The sequence below is a fragment of the Eleutherodactylus coqui genome, chromosome 2 (genome assembly GCF_035609145.1).
Source record: "Eleutherodactylus coqui strain aEleCoq1 chromosome 2, aEleCoq1.hap1, whole genome shotgun sequence".
Taxonomy (NCBI): Eukaryota; Metazoa; Chordata; class Amphibia; order Anura; family Eleutherodactylidae; genus Eleutherodactylus; species Eleutherodactylus coqui.
In genome coordinates, this window is record NC_089838.1 from 27261030 (window position 1) to 27284499 (window position 23470).

General features: G+C 43.8%; 1 protein-coding gene across 7 annotated transcripts in view; it reads right to left on the reverse strand.

The window, feature by feature from the left end:
• The window catches only part of CALD1 (caldesmon 1), a 166086-nt gene that overhangs the window by 19607 nt on the left and 123009 nt on the right, over positions 1-23470 (reverse strand). For 4 of the 7 annotated variants that reach the window (XM_066590514.1, XM_066590512.1, XM_066590513.1 and 1 more), the window contains 7 exons: positions 16340-16462; positions 12052-13192; positions 10323-10394; positions 7519-7640; positions 4508-4754; positions 3007-3147; positions 968-1011 (listed from right to left, as the gene is read on the reverse strand). In XM_066590514.1, coding sequence (XP_066446611.1) covers positions 968-1011; positions 3007-3147; positions 4508-4754; positions 7519-7640; positions 10323-10394; positions 12052-13192; positions 16340-16462 — 1890 coding nt within the window. Of the gene's footprint in view, positions 1-967; positions 1012-3006; positions 3148-4507; positions 4755-7518; positions 7641-10322; positions 10395-12051; positions 13193-16339; positions 16463-17254; positions 17358-23470 lie in introns of those variants that run through there. The other 3 variants (XM_066590516.1, XM_066590517.1, XM_066590518.1) reach the window with 3 other exon arrangements.

Sequence of the window (23470 nt, forward strand, 5' to 3'; positions counted from 1 at the left end):
CTGCTTACTGGTCAGACCGTACTCGACGGGGCGGCGGGGGTGAGCTGCGGGGGGTAGCGGGAAGGGGGGAGAGATCTCTCTCTCTTCCTCCCACTAACCCCTGTCGCCCGCCGCTCACTCTCGCCGCCCCCCGAGCACGCTCGGACCAGAAAGCAGTAAACTGAATTCTGGTGCTGTATTTATGTTATGAACTTTGTTCTGGTTTTGTATTTATGTTATAAACTTGGTTCTGGTGCTGTATTTATATTATGAGCTTGGTTCTGGTGCTGTACTTTTGTTATGAGTGTTGTTCTGGCTTTGTATTTCTGTTATAAACTTGGTTCTGATGCTGTATTTATGTTATGAGCTTGGTTCTGGTGCTGTACTTATGTTATGAGCTTGGTTCTGTAAATGTATCTATGTACTAAGGTTCGTTCATGCTGTATTTATGTTATGAGCTTGTTTCTGAGGATATATTTATGTTATGAACGGTTCTGGTGCTGTATTTATGTTATGAGCTTGACTCTGGTGCTGTATTTATTCATTGAGCAGTTATGGTCTGGGTGCACTGCTATCTTGCTCCTTTCTGCCCAAGTAGAATACAGGCAGAATGCCTATCAGTGTAATATATATAGGTTTTTTTTTCTTATGATAAGATGTCACCAAAAATAAAAATTCAGCAGAGGGTGGCATCTAACCCAGGACCGGCATTGATTAAGAGCATCTCCTTAATACATTATTTATATCCCAACATCAGACCCCTACTAATGAGTAGGTTATGGCATCTCTTACAAAACTCCATTAATTTGTCAAAGGGGAGGTCTGTAGAAGACAACCCATGGTCCTATGCCCTATTAGTCACTTATTAGTTGTTTATCTCTTTACATGCTGTGTTGAACTCGATGTAACATACAACTACATTTTGCAACAGAGCAATGTAATCCCCATCATGCGAAGCTACATCATGTGCTATAATAGTATTACTCACCTTTTCTGGGCCGACTTATTCAAAAATTCCGCCCGTTCCTCAATCTGTAAAAAAAACATGACATCATTTTATAATCTTACACCAGTCATGAATGACATCCTATATACTAATTGTCAAGCACATACGTAACATAGATGCTCCTTGGGGATGGGGTGCCATTGGATGGGGAGAACCTGCGTAGGATTTACCTCTCCAGAACGGCATTGTCAGCAAACTAGAGGATGGAAAATTGACCCAACGGTCATGGAAAGGGGGAAAATAGACACCAGACCCTCCTGGTAAAATATAGCACCATAATGGGTGAGGGGTTTTTGACCTCTTCTAGGAGTCTATCTCTCTCCTATGCCGATTTCATACAACACTATACCACAGCAAACTCAAACCAGACGTTTGCACACACATGCAAAATAAAAGTGAGACTAAAAATTAAATAATATGATGGTCCATGTGAAGGAGACTTTAGTGTAGCATCACCTTCAAATAAAATGTGTCTGGAAAACAAAGAATATTTTACGGATTTCACAAAGTCAATGCATTTGAAAAATATCACTTAGGGTTTGGTTTTAATCTGCACCGTTTCAGCATTTACTGCTTACTCTTTTACTAAAAAATCTTCAGTTTGTGAGACACTAAAGTCTGCTCCACATGTACTCCCAAACAATAAAATAATAGTCTGCCACTCAATGCTTTCTGTTGCAAATCAAGTATTGACTAATTTTATACTAGGTAAAGGTAAAGTCCCCTGGTGCAAGCACCAAGTCATGACTGACTCCTAGGGTGATGTCACATCGAGATATTTTCTAGACTGTTTTTGCGGGGTGGTTTGCCATTGCCTTCCCCAGTCATCTTTTATCCCCCAGCAAGCTTGGTACTCATTCTACCAACCTCAGAAGGATGGAAGGCTGAGTCAACCTTGAGCAGGCTACCTGAACCAGGCGTGGATTGAACTTGTAACCTTCAGGTTATGAGCGAGAGCTTAGGACCACATTTCTGCTGCCTTAACACTCTGCACCACACGAGGCTCCAAATTTATACTACTACAGTACAACGAGGATTAAAAAAAAAAAATTCCTGACCACTAGGTGGCAGTATGTTACACTACACAACACACTTTTTTTGCATTGACATACAGTGTATAATATCACATAGTACTTCTGTAAAAAGAGAAGAAAAGAAATTATTCATTGGAAATCTATCAAGGTAATATTAAAATTAAAAACTGGTCATCATGCAGGGTCATGGCAGTCAAGCTTCATTAACTAATATATTGATTTTGTCCCTTCCCCTAACCTCTCCCACTGAAACTTCTCCCAACTCCCATTTGTAGTTGTAGTTTCACAACAGTTGGAGATCTACAGATTACAGACCGAACTCTAGACATTTAGGTCAGTCTTCAAGGTTCAGTATTACATAGGTGATTCTCTTGCAGAAGCACTGGCGTAACTATAAGGGGTGCAGGGGATGCGGTTGCACCCGGGCCCAGGAGCCTTAGGGGGCCCATAAGGTCTCTCTTCTCCATATAGGGAGCCCAGTACTATGAATAAAGCATTACAGTTGGGGGCTCTGTTTACAGAGTTTGCACCGGAGCCCAGAAGCTTCAAGTTACGCCTCTGCACAGAAGCTATGCTGAAGTGGTTAACTATTGGGCTGGAGTTTATGGGGATCTTGCTGGTTGCAGTGGGACGGCTCTTATCCATTAGTCAGAGTGGTAAGTGCATTCAAAAAGTTTATCCCACTTTGAAGGACCCAATTAGATGGACGATCAGTTAATTTCAATGAGAACTGTGCATTTCTTCTTTTCCTCTGTGGTGACGCTGCACCAAAATTGAACACTTGCTGACGGGCTCTTCGCAAATTCCAACTGAGCCAGCAGCGGGACACGGTGATCAGTTTATTGTCAGGATATCCTTCTAAAAAAGGAATGGTCCAAGGAGGAGAACCCCTTTAAATCAAGCTGCAAATTTTGGTCATGGACAAAAACTAGAATATACAGGTAGCCTAACAGTAGAGTGGGTAAGTCAAGGCATCTGGATTTGTACCTTAAAGGCTGAACCCTTCGGAGTAAAGGATTTGAATCCTTTTTTCTCTTCTGATAACCCGTCATCTGCAAGTTTCTGGCGTTTTTCCGCAGCTTCTGCTCGTCTCCTCTCTATCTCTTCTTTAAGTTTCTTCTTTTCCTCCTAAGATAAAAGAAAAAAGTTGAAAAGTTGGAAGTTTTTGCAACTTTTGTTTTACCAATTGGCTATAAATAATGGAATAAGCCAACTTGTGGACCTGATTGAACTCAAGTCAGCACCCTTCAAGGCCCAAAAATACATGTATCTGGTTATGTTCTCCAGACACCTTAAATAGGGTTTTCCAGGAATAGAAAAACATGGGTGCTTTCTTCCCTAAACAGCGCCACACCTGTCCATGCGTTGTGCCTGCTATTGCATCTCAGCTTCATTTACTTCAATGTGATACCAGACACAACCCATGGGCAGGCGCAGTGCTGCTTCTAGAAGAAAGCAGCCATTTTTTTCCTGATCCTGGACAACCCATTCTAGTATAAGAAATGTCTTCTTCCACTGTCCAAGGCAACCAAGAACACTTTTTTTTAATGTATAGAATAGGTGATTATAAGCGTTTTTGCAATAGGCCAATAAAGTCTATTCTAGACTAGCAGCTAGGCGATGACAGGGCTGAGAAATCCATCTTCACCTAGCTGCATAACAGTAGAGGGCGCTCCAGATCTGTCAGTACTTTTTCTCTATAGAACAGCTGTAGACACAACTGTTCTGTTCCCATATTACAATTTAATAATAAATGTCTCTATTATACTGTATATCATTAATTTTCAAGAGCCCTGTTTCTCCAATCTGTCTCCCACCAGCCCCTGTGTGTTTTACTGCTCTCCCATCCCGCTCATATGCCTCTATCCTCGGGAGCTGTGAAGGAGAAGCCGTTCTATGCTGCGGACGGCTTCTCCTCTCACAGCGCTCACTCCCCGCCAGACCCAACTGCACTGCCAGGGGCTGAGTGCATCAGGTTGTGACATATAGTAGTGTACATTCGATTCACTGAGCCCCTATAAGTGCATCAGGCCTTTTGGGGAGTGAGCGCTGTGAGGGGAGAAGTAGTCCGAGGCATTGAAAGGCTTCTCCTTAAACAGCTTCCTGACATAGCGGTATATGAGAGCTTCCACTGGGTGGTGGGATAGATTGTGGGAGCAGTGCTCATGAAAATAATTGATATATAGAGACACTTATTAATAAATTGTAGTATGGGAACAGAACAGTTGTGTCTGCAGCTGTTCTATAGTGAACAAGTGCAGACACATCGGGAGCGCCCACTACTGTTATGCAGCTAGGTGAATATGAGTTTCTCAGCCCCGTCTTGACCTAGCTGCATAGCAGAAGAGGGGTTTTGTACGAAAAATGTGCAGAATAGGCTAATAAAACCTACTGCAAAAATGCTCAGAATCGCCTATTCAGTGCATTAAAAAGAAAAAAAAAAGTGTAGATACTCTTTAAGTTACAACTAGTAATAACTGTGTCACACCTCCTCCTTCGCTTTCTTCTCAGCCTCTCCTTGTTTCTTTCTTTGTTCTTCTTCCTCCATGATTTTCTTTCGCTCCTCACGTTTTTTCTTCAGCTCATCCAGCTCGTCTTGTTGCTTCTGTTTAAGCTTCTCAACATCTCCGGTTTCTGACTCGCCCTTGCGACGCTTCAGTTCGTCTAGCTTCTTCCCTGCTTCCACCTTGGTACCCCTGTCTGTCTCATCAGAACTTGCCTGTCCTTTCGCACCACTTCAATAAAAAAAAAAAAAAAATGACTATAGGCAAGATTCGAGAAATGTTATGACCAAATGATGCCATCTTCTGTTATAAACACAGTATAGACCATGAAGTCAGTAGAGCATGACAACGACTAGATTCAGCCACTCCCGAATCTTGTATCATGAGGTATGGATTAAACTGCATGCTGAAAATAATGGTTCTAGGTATTCCTAATGGAAGGCAATAAGCCAATAAGTAAGAAAGCAACCCCATTCTCCCCCAATGTTTTTGAAATTTGTTTTTGCCCAGAATAGTTCTTATTATAGGGTCCAAACGGAAAATCAGACACATGGCTATCTCCGGGCAGAGACATTTTTCTTCTAGCCCTTAGTTCTGTGCCAGGCTTTATATAAAAATTCCATTAATATGTTCACATTTATATTATCATAGCTGGTAGACAGGATATAGGGAGGGCAAAAGAGGCAAATGCACCTGGGTCTTCAACATACAGAGACCTCCGTCACCTCCATCCAAAGCAATGGCTGGGGAACCCCCAGACCTCTATGTAGCCCATCTGGTAGTGGTTTATAAAGATACTTAACTTAAAAGGGATATTCCCATATGAGACTTTCAACTCTGTGACCCACACTTATGGATACAGTCAAGAGGGCTTCGCTACATTGTTTCCTTAACTCCCATAGAAGTTAATGTCAGCTTCACAAAGAGCACAGTGAATTACTCTGTTTTCATAACTTGGGATCTATGGAAACTGCATAGTGTACTGTGCCATGTCGTATCTGTAACCCTTATTGGAGTTTTGAAAACAGTGTAGCAAAGCTCGCTTTCCTTTTCCCATAACGGATGTAAATATTTGGACAGTACACACTGAGGATCTTTTTTGAATGCTCATTAACTTTATTGCAATGGTCCGGAAATTCACAAATGTTTGCAATTTGCAACATTTCGGCTTGTGTCCTTATTAAGTATATGCCAAAATTTGGAAGACGTAAAGCTAGTATCAGTAATTCAATCTTGGATTTAGGTCATGAGAAGTTTGGCTGGCAACTGTGGTCCAACTTTCACACTACCATTATAGGACTTCTCAGTGTGTGCTGTCCAAATATCTACTTCCGGTGTTGTTAGCGTTTGGGGTGGAGGCACTCCAGGACATTGAACCACGCCTAATCGGGCAAACGCAGTTCTGTAAGTCCTGACCACCAGGTTAATTTGGGCTGGGGGCCGTTGGAGTTGGATCTTGAGATAGATGGCAGACCCATGTCTGGAACCAAGACCTATCAGACTTTCCTGAGGATATGCCATGAAAGTCTCATATGGAAATACCCTTTAACGTGGCCATGCATATTAATTAAATGTCAAGAAAGTCCACTTTTTTCGGTCTACTTTCTAATGTGTATGGGAAGAATTAATGGGGAATGTTGAATTCTAGTGGGGTCTGGCAGCAGCCTCTTGCCCTCAGCCATATTGGAAGCACGTAAAAGTGTGAAATCTATCATGATCCTGACGTATGATGGAAGAGAAATTAAAGAAAATAGATTTACCAAATCTTTTTTTTTTTTTACAAAAACATTTTCCATACCCTCAGGTGTATTCACATGGGGCAGTTTAGATGTGGCTTTAACTGCATCCAAAGTGTCCTTTGAGTATAACTTATGCTAAAATGCCCCAAAAAGGAGAATTTTACACCTCAGCTCAGAAATACCATCCAATATTTCCAACCTGCTAAGGACCTTATTGAATTTAGGACAACGGAACCAATACAAGTGAGTTGGCAGGACTATTTTAAGTTCAAGTAAAATATGTTAAATATTCTTTCATGGGAAGAGGTCGGCCCTTGAAACACATTGGAACTTGTCTATGAACATGTTCAGGGAAGCCATAGCTACTTAAGAAACTTTGCTTTCCCAGGCCTTTCTTGGGTCAAAGATGACAAGTTCATTCCCAGCCCTTTACAATTATAAATATGAAGTGTCAACCAGCAGCTGTGGAGTCTGAATTAAAATAGATACAAAGATCCAAATACAGGACAAGATCAAACAAGTTTGCTTGGCGTGCATCAAATATGCACGTCACACCAATGCCAATTTCCGATAAGTGATGTGCAATTTTTGTAGACTCGACGCCCAATTTATTGAACCGGCCATAGAACATGCATAATACATGAGCTCGAAGTAAATGGCCACCTTATTTTTATGAACACCATTCTGTGCTGATCAACTCCTTCATATACCTTTAGAACATCTGGGGCTTCACTTTTTGATATAGAGGCCAACGTTCACTGAAGCATAGGGAGATTTTCACCAGTGCTCCGTTATTTGCATAGGTTGCTGCCCACATATCCATGGGGGCTCAAAGTCTAGATATGGCTCCACCAGAGTCATGTTGAGGAAAGTGAGGAACCTGATAACCATACACAATCCCGTAGACCCTTAGGAGGGATACCCATAAGGGTTATGCACCTCTAAAAGTCTGTCTCAGTTAAGGCAATAGTTTTTAGGAAAAACAGCTCTCTTTCGAAAAGAAACGGAAAGGAATATTAATGTTATGCTCACTTTTGTTCTAGGAAGAACGAATGTAATTAATACCATCCTCTACATATAGAGGCAACAGAGACACAATGTCATGTTACACAGTCTTACGGGAGGAGGAGATTACAACAGCAGATCAGACATCATTTGGCCTGGGATATCACAACCTGTTCCACAATCATCAATTCTTGTAATTCAAAACACCACCAAATATGAGGTTGTTTGGTTTTACGGAGAAGACTTATTACCCAAACTTGTCCATATGTTTAAGCTTCTGTGGTGTAACTTCATGTAAACTTTCTCCATTTTGAGCTTTAGTCTTGCGTTCCCAGCTGGCCTTTAACTCTTCCTTTCCTCCCTTGTCCTTAATCTGGGTGGAAAAAAGTACAGGAGGACAAAAAAGACAAGAAGTAAGTTTTTGAAGAACATAGAGTTAGTCCTGACCACTAGACTGATGACTACCAGCAGCAATGTCCACAAAAATCAGTCAGGCCTCATACACATGACCATATTATTACTGCTCTATACAAGTTGTACAAAGCCGTGAAATGGTACCTATAGAGGCAGGCCATGACCCCCGAATGTACTGGTATCACACACCGAAAGTGTGGTATCCTGGAGTAAGACTCCCGCCCAACAGTTCTTAAAATTTTTGTAATGTTTCATATTATATACTTAAGTCTTTACAATATGCCATGAAGTGTTTATAATACGTATGCGTATCTTTAAATGTGTTTTGCCACTCTTTAGTACTTTACAGGTGGTGCTTAGGTAACATTTAGTATAAAAGGGATTAATTAGCCCAGTAGTCTAGTTTCACAGTCCACAGCCAATCAGCACCAGGCTAGTGGATGGAGTAAAGTCTATATAAGTTTAGATACACATCTAGAAAGTTCACAGCAGTCTTATCTAGTTACCGAAACAGTCTGCTTTAACTACTAGCCCAACAAGTGAAGCCGGTTTGGAGGCCAACTATTGAGTGGTTGATAAAAGCAGTATCATCCTGCCCCGGAATTGCTACTCGTAGATTTAAAGGCAACATAGCATTGACCTGAAACTGATGGACAAGGCTCCTATATAAAGGGTAGAGACATTCCAGGGCCATGATGATGCATTCACAGTAGTGCAGTACAGAGATGGAGGACAGATCTGAGGAGGGTTAACACCACCACCACACCATGTTGTAACGCTATACTTTAAAATGCAAGCAAATGTGCATTTTAATGGCTTCCTCTCCTGCCTCTCTAGAGTTTATTTGGGGCACGCACAATGCACATCACCATCTATACACCATATTGGGATGCGACACACCATGTCAAGTGTTTAAGCTTACCATCCCTCGCTCAGTCAACCAGATTCACCGCATGTGCAGGCCTCTGATTTCATATACGGTAAAAAAACAATAGTAGCATGCTTCATCAGATGCCATAATAGAAATCAAATAAATCTAAATCTTGTATAGCGCCAACTTATTTCACATTCGTTTTCAGTTCATTTATTACCCCCTACCAAGCTGGGTACTCATATTACCGACTGCAGTAGGATGGAAGGCTTAGTCTACCTGAACCATTCAGAGATTGCACTTGCAACCTTCAGGTTATGAGCGAAAGTTTAGGACTGCACGGGCACTGAATTGGTTGCCCCATGGTGGAGTACAATAGGATGCTAGATACAACTGCACTACTTCCAAACAGTGGCCTCCCAACTAACTATAATATACAATGATCACCTTTTAAGAAAGCCAGTTGTCATATACCCTATTAGGGAACTTGAATGGAGCGAAGACCATCATTTGGGACCTCTGTCAATTTACTGATGCAGACGGGGGCTACAAAGAGCGTTTCTTGACTTGGAAGACGTGGCACATTCAGACAGCCCATTGATTTGAGTAAAGGCCCATTTACATGCAAAGATAATCTTTCTAACGACTGGAAGAATGAAAGATTTTGCAATCTTTTTGTATGAAGTTTGAATGGCCATAAACACTTTAGCACAGTGTTAATGACCATTAACACTTTATCATCTTTATTTTCATGTAAAAGGGCTTCCAGGAGCTGTTTGCAGAGACCAGGGTGTGATTAATCACATGTCCAGCTGGTTCGGGTGCCGGCAGCGGGCACGGAGCTGCGGGGGAGAGCGGGGCGGAACGGAGATCTCTCTCTCCCTCTCCCCCCCCCCCCCCGCTCCCTCCTGCGGACAGCCGCTACTCACCGCTCCCCCGTGCCGGCAACCGAACCTTCAGTCTCGAGCGGGGGAGATACTCGCTAAAGGCGATGTTCGCTCGAGCAATTGCCTTTAGCGAGTATACTCGCTCATCTCTAATTACCGCTGATCACTGGGGATTAGACTATTCAGAGGGGAGTCTCCTAGTCAGAACAATGCATACTTACCATATTAAGACACCAGTTGCACCATTACTGTGTTTATAATAAAATGTAATGCAGCACGATTGGTCATTTTTACAGATTAGTCTTTGGAGTTTTAAGAAAGATCAATTGTTATACAAGTAGTTTTGATCAAGACATCTTATTTCTGTAAGTCAGCTAGTATACAGTATTACAGAGAATACTTTAGAAAAATTTAACAGAAGGAAAAGAGGAAAGTAGACCGAAAAGTAAAATTACACACAGTTATACCTAATATTTTAAAAGGCAGCAAACTATTAAAGTACCTTGGTGTGGGGGAAAAAAGTGGATCCTGTTATTTCCTTGTGTATTATGGGCCCCACGCTAATGCATTTTTTTACTGAAAAGTGTTGTCCCACTTCTGTTTTACTGCAGGAAGCAGACAGCTCCGTACATCGTGCAGTGGATGAAGCTGGTACTGCAGTCTGAGTCCTCATGAAGTAAATGGGAGGCAGTTTGCAGTGACAACCCAGACAATGTATGGAGTTGCCTGCTTCCTGCAGCAAATCAACTAGACGTGGGACAACCGTTTCAAGTGAGGTGGTCATTTTTGAGAAGAGGACGTGCAGCCACTTTGTGGAGTACTACCAAAAAACATTTTAGAGAAAGAATGAAAAGAAATAAAATATCAGTGACCAGATAGTTACCTCTTCTTTTTTGAAGCCAGGTCGACCTTTATCATCTTTTTTAGCTTCAAATTTATTTTCTTTGTCTTCTCCCTTTTCACAATATTTCACATATTTGAGAAAACTCTATGATTTTACGAGCAGACAAGGTGCGGTCTTGCATCTGCAGGCAATCTAGTGCTTGGCAAAAATGTGGCACGTGCGCATTTATTTGTTTTGTGCATATGCCTGGCTTCACGATGAACCATTCCGCTTGTATGGGCACTAATTTTATCTACATGACCTCTAATAATTCGAAACACCCAATGCCAAGAAAGTATTGCTGGTGCCCATAGACTTCAGATTGTCAAAAACTGTAGGATCAGTCTACAAAAAAATTATGTTTATGGCAAGTCTATACAAATCTAGAAGGCCTCGAAATCAGATTGATAAATTGAAAAAAAAAATGAATGTCAAGAAAACGCGCATGAGATGACCGAGTTGGCTTTAGAGTCATTTTAAGGAGTTGTTGTGTGAAGACAATGACTGTCCATATGCACTGTTAGGGCATATGTTGTCTACTTGGGTTCCCTCTATGAGACAGAATGGACAGCTGCTCACTACGACCACTGTCTCCCATGATGGTACATCTAAGCCCCCCTTGTATTAGATGGAGAGCTATTTATCTGAGAATGGCTGCCCTGTAATACATTACTACATATCCCCTTCAGCCAGAGGCGTAACTTGAAGCTCTTTGGCCCGATGCAAAATCTGTAATAGGGCCTCTTGCCTACCATGCAAGCACTGAGTCATGACGGACTCCTAGGGTGACGTCTGACCTTGGAAGGTTGGAAGGCTGAGTCAACCTTGAGCCAGCTAGCTGAACCAAGCAGGGATTTAACCCGCAACCTTCAGGTCGTGAGCAAGAGCTTAGGACTGCATTTATGCTGCCTTGACACTCTGCACCACATGGGGCTCTGATAAGACAACCCCTTCAAGGTTTTTCCCTCATCAGTAATCAAAACAAAGCTACCCCTAATTGTAGTCAGAGCAATGTCTCCCCTCCTGCTTAGTAGCCAAAATTGTGCCTCTAACTTTATCTCCTCAGTAGTCACACCAGGCCCCATCACTACCTAGTAGTCACAACAGGCGCCTTTTTCCACTAGTTATCATAGCAGTTCCACTCTTTAGTGAATCCAGCTTCATGTCCTTGACACCATGTAGTGTTAGCTCGCCACATGATGCATGACGAACTGGGCGCAAAATCTGATTTTGCCATATCAACCTGTCCACAGGGTCTCGTTCCTAAATATATTTTACCCTATTTCACACCCCCTCACCCGCCCCACGCCCACATACAATATGTGGATGGAGTTTTTTAAGTCATGGTTTCACACTAAAACACTGTGGATGAGACCTTATGGAAGCTTGTGATACACACCCAAATGCTTAATGCAAGCGTGGCTAAATACCAAAAGTGAGACAAACCAAACCTGTGGCACTCAAAAATAATTCAGCTAAGCTGCCCACAACATGCCTTACAGTCCCTTGACTAAGAGGGTGGAGAGGAAGTTTGGTCATGCAGTATTAGAGCGAGAGTTGTAAGCAAGGTGTTAATGTGCAAGTAGGAGTCTGAGCTTTCAGCAAAACAAACTCGCAAGGACAGTAAATTTGACAGAATTGCAAGGTGTGAACATGTCCCAAACTTATTGCTGCCATTCCATTTTTCAAAACACAGGTGCAAAATAAATTGGTGTGGAAAAAAATGTACCTGCTTCCTGAGGAAGGCTGGCTGAATTTTGTCTTCCAACTTCTTTCCTTTTACCTGTTTGTCGTCAGCTTTCACATCTTTTTTCTCTTCTGCTTTTAACTTGTCCTCTTTCTTTTTGGCCTCTAGCCTAGCCTTCTCTTCTGCTGCCTTTTTCTCCTCTGCTTTTTTCATTTCCCTTTCCTCTGCTGCCTTCTTTTCCTCTGCTTTCCTCTTTTCCTCTGCCTCTAATTTTTTCCTTTCCTCCTCCGCCTTTCTCTGTTCTGCCTTTAGTCTCTCCTCTGCTGCTTTTTTTTCTTCCTCTTGTTTTCTCTGTTGCTCTCTCTCTTCTGCCTCAAGTCTCTCCCTTTCCTTTGCTGCTTTTCTCTCTGCCTCTTCACTCTCCCTTTTTGCTGCCTCCAATCTTTCCTCTTCTTCAAGTCTGTCCCTTTCCTCAGCCTCTCTCCTCTCTGCTTCGATCCGTTCTCTTTCTGCTGCCTCTTCCTCCAGTCTCTCCCTTTCTTCAGCAGCCCTTTTTTCTGCCTCGACCCTTTCCCTCTCTGCTACATCTTCTTCCTCATGTGTTTCCCTTTCCTCACTTGATTTTCTAATGTCCTCTGCCTCTTTCTGCTCATTCTCACTTTCCTCTCTTGTGATGACTGCGTCTATCCTCACCTTCTCATCTGGCCCAACCCTAGACATCTCTACATTCTCAAGTCGGAAATTTACTTCTACCTGATTCTCCTCTATGTGAGGTTCCTCAGGTGCTTCTTCTTGTACATCTTGCTTGACCTCAACCTCTTCTGTGTCTACATGTTCTACTACTTCTTCTTTTCTATCATTCTTCTTGAAGGACTTGTCAACAGTTTCAGTCTCTTCCACTTCATGTTGGCCTCTATAAACTTCAGTATTGTTTTCTTTAGGAGAGGTATCATTTTCTTGTACTTCATTTTCTCCATTTCGGCTACTTTTTGTGTCGGAAATAGTTTCGTTGAGTGTAGTAGATATGGTTGGGTCTAATTCTTTCTGCCGTTCCATTGCCTCTTGTAGACGTTTCTGACGCCTCTCTTCTCGTTTGGCTAGTCTTTCCAACAACGCAGATTCATCATCTGCTGATAAGTCAGTGTTTGTTATTGAAGAAGACTTGGTTTCTTCTCCTGTGATGCTGTTAAACGAAATAAAAAGTATAGGCTTAGTCAATACATTTGAACAAGTTGGTTGGATGTTTATAGACCATGATCCACGAAACCTCCATCTTCCCGGCAGCCTCCAGAAGTTGGTTGAACTGGCGACAAATCTTGGTAGATATACACATTGAGATAATTCAGAAGACGTCCGGCAGGGTATCCTTACTGTAGATTACTGGCCGCTCTGTTGTCGGGGGGCCTCTCCACCATGTCACATACTGTCGTACTGACTCTAGTCAGCAGATGGCGCTATTGTATAATGGCAGAAAGAGAAAGACCCCTAGGAAACCCTGAATCCAAATTTGGATTGCAAAGGGTTAATATTTTCCTGTGAGTTTTATATAAAAAGTTGGATTATTATGTAAGGGAAATACATAGCATTTTTATTAATAAACTTTAAAAATGATTGCAGCTTTACGATGCTGAGTTTTTCCAACCAAGAAAGGAAGGCTTATGTTTGTTTCCCAATTCTAGACCCTTAACATGACATTTGGGCCAATTCTCCATCATTTTGTTTACTTACAATGCATTTCCTCTGGATAAAGTCCTAAACAGTTACTTACTATCTGATAGCAAAGGAGATGTAACCAACCAAAGCTTGGGGTCCTCTCTCCAAGATCCCCATATCACACACATGGTACATATGCCATTGACCTCAACCTGTTTATCCTCTGTGATGTACATGTATGGAACACAGGTGTGGGTTGGGTGTGAAACGGGTTCGGGTGCCAAGCACGCTGGATATGTGGTGGGTACTGGCTGTTTGGAACAGCTGACACCTGCTGCAAACAGCCACAATTGGAGCTAGCTGGAGCTATCCTCATGTAAACTTTGAGCCGGCCCACTATGATATGATCACCGGATGCTGATTGTTGTCAAATTAGCCCTTGGCCTAGTGAAGGCTCCCAGGCCATTATATATTTCACTATATTAAGCCCTATTTGTGCTTAATAGGTAAACGTTAAAGAGTACAATATACTGCAATGCAAGTATTTCAGTGTATTGTAGATGCGATCAAACAATCACAAGTTTAAGTTTTCTAGGGGGAATAAAAAAATGTATTCCACATGGGAATACAGTCAAAAGAGAAAAAAATGCAATGCCAAAATTCCTTTTTTTGGTCACCCTGTTTCACGATAAAAATGTAATAAAAAGTGATCAAAATGTCGTATACATCCAAAAGTGGTGGCAATAAAAACTACAACTGTCCTCACAAAAAATGATGCTTACACAACCCCAATAATTAAAAAATAAAGAAGCTATGGAGCTCAGAATATGGTGAAAAAACAATCGTTTTTGAAAATATCCTAAATATCTGATAGGTCGTCATTTATTTTTTGAATAAAGAGGTCTTACAACTTTTGATGCGCCTTTAAAGCTTGCAAAACTCAGCTCAAAGATGAAGGGGGAAGTGATACAGTAACTGCAGGATTCTATATTATCTATGGATTATCCATCATTATGCAACCCAAGCGTTTCATGGTTCTAATACAGCTTAACGGTAGCTTCACACGAGTGTATTTTTGTGTGTACATAGGTGCGTATATAGGTGCGCACCTACGTAAGCGCAAAAACACACGTGTATGAAGGTTCGTGCATTGCCTTCCATGGAGCGGCAGCTGCTTCCGGCGGCTCCATTTAAGACAATGGTCTGCTGGCACCCCTGAATTGTTTTTCAGGGAAGGGCTTTACATATAAGCCCTTCCCTGAAAAACAAGACTGTTAGTGTAAAAGAAAAAATACCGTAAGTAAACAACATTACCTACCTGTCCGCCAGTGCCGTGTCCCCGCGGGGATGAAGAACACATCTGCCGCATGCGGCAGATGTTACCTTCATTCCCGCAAGGAAAAATAATTCCCTCCTGCACCTGCCAGATCTGTGACAGATGCAGCAAAGGAATTCTTTATCCCTGTGGGGAATAAAGAATTCCCTACCACAGCTGTCACAGATGACAGTTGCGGTAGGGGATCCAGCTGCCGGCATCCTTTAATGGTTTTTCAGGGAAGGGCTTTAAATATAAGCCCTTCCCTGAAAAACAAGAAAAAATGGTGATAAAAAAAAAAATACTCAGATTTCTTCTCCTGCACTGCTCTGAGGAGTATTCAGCAGCCGGGGATTTAAAATCCCCGCCTGCTGAATGGTCTGCCTCTGATTGGCTGAGCTCTGTTGCCAATCAGAGGCAGCTCTCAGCTATTGAATGACAGCTGAGAGCTGCCTCTGATTGGTCCCTGTGCTCAGCCAATCAGAGGCAGCACTCACCCATTCATGAATTCATGGGCTGAGCCCCGGCAGCTGGTAAAAGGTGAGTTTTTTACTTTTTTTTATCACCATCTATTCTTATTTTTCAAGGAAGGGCTTATATTAAAAGCCCTTCCCTGAAAAACAATTACAGGATGCCGGCAGCTGCATCCCCTACCGCAGCTGTCATGTGTGACAGCGGGGGTAGGGAATTCTTTATTCCCCGCAGGTATAAAGAATTCCTTTGCTGCATCTGTCACAGATGTGGCAGGTGCAGCAGGGAATTCTTTTTCCTCGCTGGGATAAGAAAAAACATCTGCGGCAGATGTGTCCTTCATCCCACCGGAGACACGGCAGCAGCGGACAGGTAAGTTGTTTTTTTGTTTTTTTTTTACACTAAAATTCTTGTTTTTAAGGGAAGAGCTTATATATAAAGCCCTTCCCTGAAAAACAATTCAGGGGTGCCGGCAGACCGTTGTCTTCAATGGAGCAGCCAGCAGCAACCGCGGCTCCATTGAAGACAATGCGTGCATTCCCTTTGGTGCACGCATGTCCTATCTTTACAGGCACGCACCTGTAAAAGACAGACATGTGAACACACCATAGGGAATGCATTGGTTCTAATAGAAGCGTATTTTTGTGGCGCGTATGCACGCACAAAAACACGCTCGTGCGAAGCCACCCTAAATGTTGGGAGTCTTAACCACTGTCTGTCCCCAAGCTTTCAACTGCATTAATCCAGGTGCTGGTCAAGAAAATCCTTCCATTAATCAGCCTCAACAGGAACGACTCTCACAAGTGGATAGACTACCTGGTTTTCATCTTCAAAAAGATTAAACATTCCCCATGTGTAAAGCAGTAGAGAACATGAAAATGCTTAATTTACCTATTCTGAGTACCGTCATGCCCTTCTGCATCATCCCGGTGCCGTTGCCGTTCTTGGCGAGCCCGCCGGCGTCTCTCTCTTGCAGCTTCTTCTTCATCATCGTCATTTCTCTGATAGGTTGCTCTGCAGCAAAGAAAAGAGGAAATTTAGAATATACAGCCCATTCCTAAGGTGTGATCATCTACAGTGAATGTATTCTCTATAGTCCTAAATGCTGGCATTCCCTGAAGGGCATCAGGTTGGCAGCTGTAGAGTTACCTGCAAACAAACCATGTTATGGAACAGAGCTATTACGAAGAGAGGTCATATAGAGTGCAGTGCAATATTATCAGAGTCTATGGTCAGGTAGAACATGGAGGGTCTTGTGTCGGTACAGAATTGTGGTATGACCCTCGCTGCAAATGCTCTGGACTGATTCATAAGAGATTTTGGTCTACATAATGGTCTACATCATTTTACATGATCCTGTAGTACCGAGCAAGTGCTCCTTAGTAATACGATTAGTCAACAAGAGGTATTCAACCAAGGTAATGTCCTAGTGGGAATCTTCCCCTTTTACTTACCTCAAAAAACACACAATAGAGAACAATTTATGAAAATCAGCATATCTAAAACCACGACATTGCGCTCAACAACCAAGAAGATACATCTTTGAACTATGCAAAAACCAAAGATCCAGTTGATCATCAAAAGGCAAACATTTTATGGGATGAAAAACTCAAAAACATCTCAGGTTCGTTTATGAGACGCATTTATATGGGTCCAACCGACCACCAGTATCCTATAGCAGAAGGTCAAAAGCTAATGATCAAGAATACCCATCATGACGAATTATAGAAAAATAGACTTTCAGATGAAAAAGCGCAAAGAAAATAAGCTGTAGGAAATGTTAGAATTCTTTTTTCTAATCCAAACCTGTAATCCATCTCCTCTGTCTCTCCTCCTCATACCGGCGGCTCTCCAAAGCAAAGGATACAGTTTCCCAACTGAAGCTGTTTCCTTTTTCTTTCACTTAGGGCTGATACCTAATCTGTCACATTAAAAATGTATGCAATGCAATGTCATCCGTATAATATATTGAAGGGCCTCCGCCCAAGTCACTTTCTCAGACAATTAATTGCCATTGCTTAAAAGAGAAAAGGAAAATTTTTGTCACGTGACTGCTCTCTACCCGAGGCCATTCCTAAGTCAAGAAGCCAAAGATGAGCTAACGAATATTACAATGCACTGCGCTTTGTTTGAAAAAGGAAGGGGTTAATATTAGAGGGGTATTCTTGTTTAATCCAATTGGACTGATTTGGACAATCTTTAATTGTCACCAGGGTGTCTTCACAATAAGCTGACCACAAAGTGTCTTCCTGCTGGGACCCACCGTAATCTGCTGGAGGAATCCAACAGCAACTGATAAATTTCCCTACAGCAACTCTAGAGGGCAAATGATGTATTACACAGTTATTGAAATAAATGAGCTGCCCATCTAGTGTAAGACCTTCTTAATTTATACGAGGATCCTAAAAGGTTGTTTCCCCCCTATTAACTCAAAATTGCCTAATAGAGTATTTGAAAATGTTTTTTTTTTTTTTTCAAAAACAGACAATCACTGTGTAATGAAAACTTATCCAAGATTCCTAAATACAATACTCTGCGTATCAATTCCTCATAGTTTTGAAGATCTTAGCTTGTAGTCATTGAATAAGAACCTTCAATGTTTTCTTTCATCTGCCATGTGCGATACTCATTCAAAGACTGCAAGCAGAGATCTTAAAAACTCAGAGCAATCAATACTTGAAGAATATAAGAAACTTTAATAACTTAATTAGCACAAACTGAAATACTCTTTTAAAGTACTGACTGGAGCCCACTTGACAACTCTTATGATAATGTGTCCCTCACATTTTTTTCTGTTGATTACATACTATCCTCCAGCAAGGTGTGGTAACTAGTTTCAGCCTAGGGGTCAAGGGTTAAATTTATGGCATATTTGGGTGGAATAGGTCATGCCGCGGTTTGTTTGCCGCGCGATATTTCGCGCGGCCAAACCGCGGCCGTCTGCATAGGATTGTGTTTCTTAACAAATCCTATGCAGGCTTTGAGCGGCGGAAATCCCGCGGGATTTCCGCCCGTGTGCAGGTGGCCTAAGTTATGTCATCCAATGTTGCCCCCACTAACAAAGGACACCTTTATCATACTGGTGGCATGACCTCACCGGAGATAGATATTGCTTCATGTTATTTTATCAAGGTGAGTCATTAAAGGAGATGTCCCGCGCCGAAACGGGTTTTTTTTTTTTTAAACCCCCCCCCCCGTTCGGCGCGAGACAACCCCGATGCAGGGGTTAAAAAAACCACCCGCACAGCGCTTACCTGAATCCCGGCGGTCCGGCGTCTTCATACTCACCTGCTGAAGATGGCCGCCGGGATCCTCTGTCTTCGTGGACCGCAGCTCTTCTGTGCGGTCCACTGCCGATTCCAGCCTCCTGATTGGCTGGAATCGGCACGTGACGGGGCGGAGCTACACGGAGCCGCTCTCTGGCACGAGCGGCTCCATAGAAGACTGCTGAAGACCCGGACTGCGCAAGCGCGGCTAATTTGGCCATCGGAGGCCAAAAATTAGTCGGCACCATGGAGACGAGGACGCTAGCAACGGAGCAGGTAAGTATAAAACGTTTTATAACTTCTGTATGGCTCATAATTAATGCACAATGTATATTACAAAGTGCATTATTATGGCCATACAGAAGTGTATAGACCCACTTGCTGCCTCGGGACAACCCCTTTAAGGGAAGACAGAGATCTGGGATTTCACACGAGAGAACTTGCTACTATAATCTACACGAAAAGCATGAAAAAAGACAAACAAATTATAACGTGTAGTACAGCCAAATATGAAAACTTTCCTTTGCTCCAAATCACTTTTGGATAATAATCTGCAACTCTGCTAAAACCATCCACGGGAGACTAATCTGCTAAAACCATTCACAAGAGAGCACTTTGCTAAGACAGTCCACAGGAGAGCACTCTGCTAAGACAGTCCACGGGAGAGCACTCTGCTGAGACAGTCCACGGGAGAGCACTCTGCTGAGACAGTCCACGGGAGAGCACTCTGCTGAGACAGTCCACGGAAGAGCACTCTGTTGAGACAGTCCACGGAAGAGCACTCTGCTGAGACCGCCCACGGGAGAGCACTCTGCTGAGACCGTCCACGGGAGAGCACTCTGCTAAGACCGTCCACGGGAGAGCACTCTGCTAAGACCGTCCACGGGAGAGCACTCTGCTAAGACCGTCCACGGGAGAGCACTCTGCTAAGACTGTCCATGGGAGAGCACTCTGCTAAAACTGTCCATGGGAGAGCACTCTGCTAAAACTGTCCATGGGAGAGCACTCTGCTAAAACTGTCCATGGGAGAGCACTCTGCTAAGACCGTCCACGGAAGAGCACTTTGCTAAGACCGTCCACGGAAGAACACTCTGCTAAGACCGTCCACGGGAGAGCACTCAGCTAAGACCGTCCACGGGAGAGCACTCTGCTAAGACCGTCCACGGGAGAGCACTCTGCTAAGACCGTCCACGGGAGAGCACTCTGCTATGACTGTCCAAGGGAGAGCACTCTGTTAAGAATGTCCACGGGAGAGCACTCTGCTAAGACTGTCCACGGGAGAGCACTCTGCTAAGACTGTCCACGGGAGAGCACTCTGCTAAGAACGTCCACAGGAGAGCACTCTGCTAAGACTGTCCACGGGAGAGCACTCTGCTAAGAACGTCCACAGGAGAGCACTCTGCTAAGACCATCCACGGGAGAGCACTCTGCTAAGACCGTCCATGGGAGAGCACTTTGCTAAGACCGTCCACGGAAGAGCACTCTGCTAAGACCGTCCACGGAAGAGCACTCTGCTAAGACCGTCCACGGAAGAGCACTCTGCTAAGACCGTCCACGGGAAAGCACTCTGCTAAGACCGGCCACGGAAGAGCACTCTGCTAAAACCGTCCACGGTAAAGCACTCTGCTAAACCCGTCCACGGTAAAGCACTCTGCTAAAACCGTCCACAGTAAAGCACTCTGCTAAGACGGTCCACGGGAGAGCACTCTGCTAAGACAGTCCACGGGAGAGTACTCTGCTAAGAACGTCCACAGGAGAGCACTCTGCTAAGACTGTCCACGGGAGAGCACTCTGCTAAGACAGTCCACGGGAGAGCACTCTGCTAAGACCGTCCACGGGAGAGCACTTTGCTAAGACCGTCCACGGAAGAGCTCTCTGCTAAGACTGTCCATGGGAGAGCACTCTGCTAAGACCATCCACGGGAGAGCACTCTGCTAAGACCGTCCACGGGAGAGCACTCTGCTAAGACCGTCCACGGGAGAGCACTCTGCTAAGACCGTCCACAGGAAAGCACTCTGCTAAGACCGCCCACGGAAGAGCACTCTGCTAAAATCGTCCACGGTAAAGCACTCTGCTAAAACCGTCCACGGTAAAGCACTCTGCTAAGACTGTCCATGGGAGAGCACTCTGCTAAGACTGTCCACGGGAGAGCACTCTGCTAAGACTGTCCACGGGAGAGCACTCTGCTAAGACTGTCCACGGGAGAGCACTCTGCTAAGACTGTCCACGGGAGAGCACTCTGCTAAGAACGTCCACAGGAGAGCACTCTGCTAAGACTGTCCACAGGAGAGCACTCTGCTAAGACTGTCCACGGTAAAGCACTCTGCTAAGACAGTCCACGGGAGAGCACTCTGCTAAGACAGTCCACGGTAAAGCACTCTGCTAAAACCGTCCACAGTAAAGCACTCTGCTAAGACGGTCCACGGGAGAGCACTCTGCTAAGACAGTCCACGGGAGAGTACTCTGCTAAGAACGTCCACAGGAGAGCACTCTGCTAAGACTGTCCACGGGAGAGCACTCTGCTAAGACAGTCCACGGGAGAGCACTCTGCTAAGACCGTCCACGGGAGAGCACTTTGCTAAGACCGTCCACGGAAGAGCTCTCTGCTAAGACTGTCCATGGGAGAGCACTCTGCTAAGACCATCCACGGGAGAGCACTCTGCTAAGACCGTCCACGGGAGAGCACTCTGCTAAGACCGTCCACGGGAGAGCACTCTGCTAAGACCGTCCACAGGAAAGCACTCTGCTAAGACCGCCCACGGAAGAGCACTCTGCTAAAATCGTCCACGGTAAAGCACTCTGCTAAAACCGTCCACGGTAAAGCACTCTGCTAAGACTGTCCATGGGAGAGCACTCTGCTAAGACTGTCCACGGGAGAGCACTCTGCTAAGACTGTCCACGGGAGAGCACTCTGCTAAGACTGTCCACGGGAGAGCACTCTGCTAAGACTGTCCACGGGAGAGCACTCTGCTAAGAACGTCCACAGGAGAGCACTCTGCTAAGACTGTCCACAGGAGAGCACTCTGCTAAGACTGTCCACGGTAAAGCACTCTGCTAAGACAGTCCACGGGAGAGCACTCTGCTAAGACAGTCCACGGGACAGAACCCTTCTAAGACCGTCCATGGGAGAGCACTCTGCTAAGACCGTCCATGGGAGAGCACTCTGCTAAGACCTTCCACGAGAGAGCACTCTGCTAAGACCGTCTATGAGAGAGCACTCTGCTAAGACCATTCACGGGAAAGCACTCTGCTAAGACCGTCCATGGGAGAGCACTCTGCTAAGACCGTCCATGGGAGAGCACTCTGCTAAGACCGTCCATGGGAGAGCACTCTGCTAAGACCGTCCGTGGGAGAGCACTCTGCTAAGACCGTTCACGGGAGAGCACTCTGCTAAGACCGTCCGTGGGAGAGCACTCTGCTAAGACCGTCCGTGGGAGAGCACTCTGCTAAGAGTGTCTAATCTTTTAATGTTTTTTTTTTTTTTTAAATTCAGAGCACTCTACTAAAACTGTTCAAGAAGGAGACTCTGACAGTATACCTTTAGTGTCTCGTGGATTTTATCTTACTCATAGGCAGGGTTTACCAAGGAAAAAAATAAAGTTACTTTGAAGACAAATTTGAGTAATCCTGGATATCAGCATGGGTTTTTATGCTATCAGCATATGTGGAAAGATGAGTGACAATCCTATAGTCACTGTAGTGGCCTGCATCCTTCATCTTTGGGAATGTGAAGACTCTACAAAGGCTCTCCGTTCTTTTTTTCAGAAACAGTGACACTTCTATCCATGGGTTTTGTTAAGTATTGCAAGCCATTTGCTGAAATGCTGCAATACCAGGCACAGTCTATGGCCAAGAGTGGCACCGTTGCTAAAAAAAAAAGAAAAAAATTTGCAACCAGAATCCCTGGCGATGATCTAAGAGCTGTTTAGGCACAGAGAACATATCATTCGTGACCGGGGGAAATGTTTAATTCAGATAACTTAGCATTGAGTAGAAAAAAAATAAAAAGTAATGACTCTTTTACACATCCCATAAAACAGTCATGACACAATGTTGAGCCAGGCTGAAGCCATACCTGCCAAGCCACACCTCATCCTCATTAATCAGCAGCTCACAGAATAGTCACACGCTGATTTTTTTTTCTTGCATCAACCAAAAGAGCTGAAATCTTTTCCCTTATTAGGACAATGTCTGTGTAATAAAAAAATATCTCCCCTAACAATCATATAACTGTGACGACCAACACGTGTTTGGAAAGGAGAATAGTAAAAGGTCATGAACAGGCGGTTATCTGCCCCCCTCATATTGCACAAGTTGATTTGCTCAATTGAAACAATATGTTTAGCTTGGAGAAACACTGATAAAGGCTATGTCCACAGCAGTGACTTCTGGGATATCATATAGTCCCCGCAGCAGTTTTAATTCTTCACTATTCCAGGAACAACAAAGTTTGCAAAAAGACTGGTTTGTACGTTAGCAATGGCCTGTGTGCTGTGGGTGCTGAAAGGGAACATGTCATCAGCAAAGGACATACAGTTTAAGTTTTTATGTGTTCAAGATTTTTTGATAATTTTTATTATTCCATGTCAACACATAAAGAAAATCATCCTGAAATCTTGCAGTTTTCACTTTGGCCACTGAGCCAAATGGGATGACTCTTCTTGTTCTGTAGAACCATTCACAATAGGTGATGGCCACAGCTCACCTCCGCCCTCTCCTTGCATACTGACATCTGTACAAGTCATAGAGCATGCTC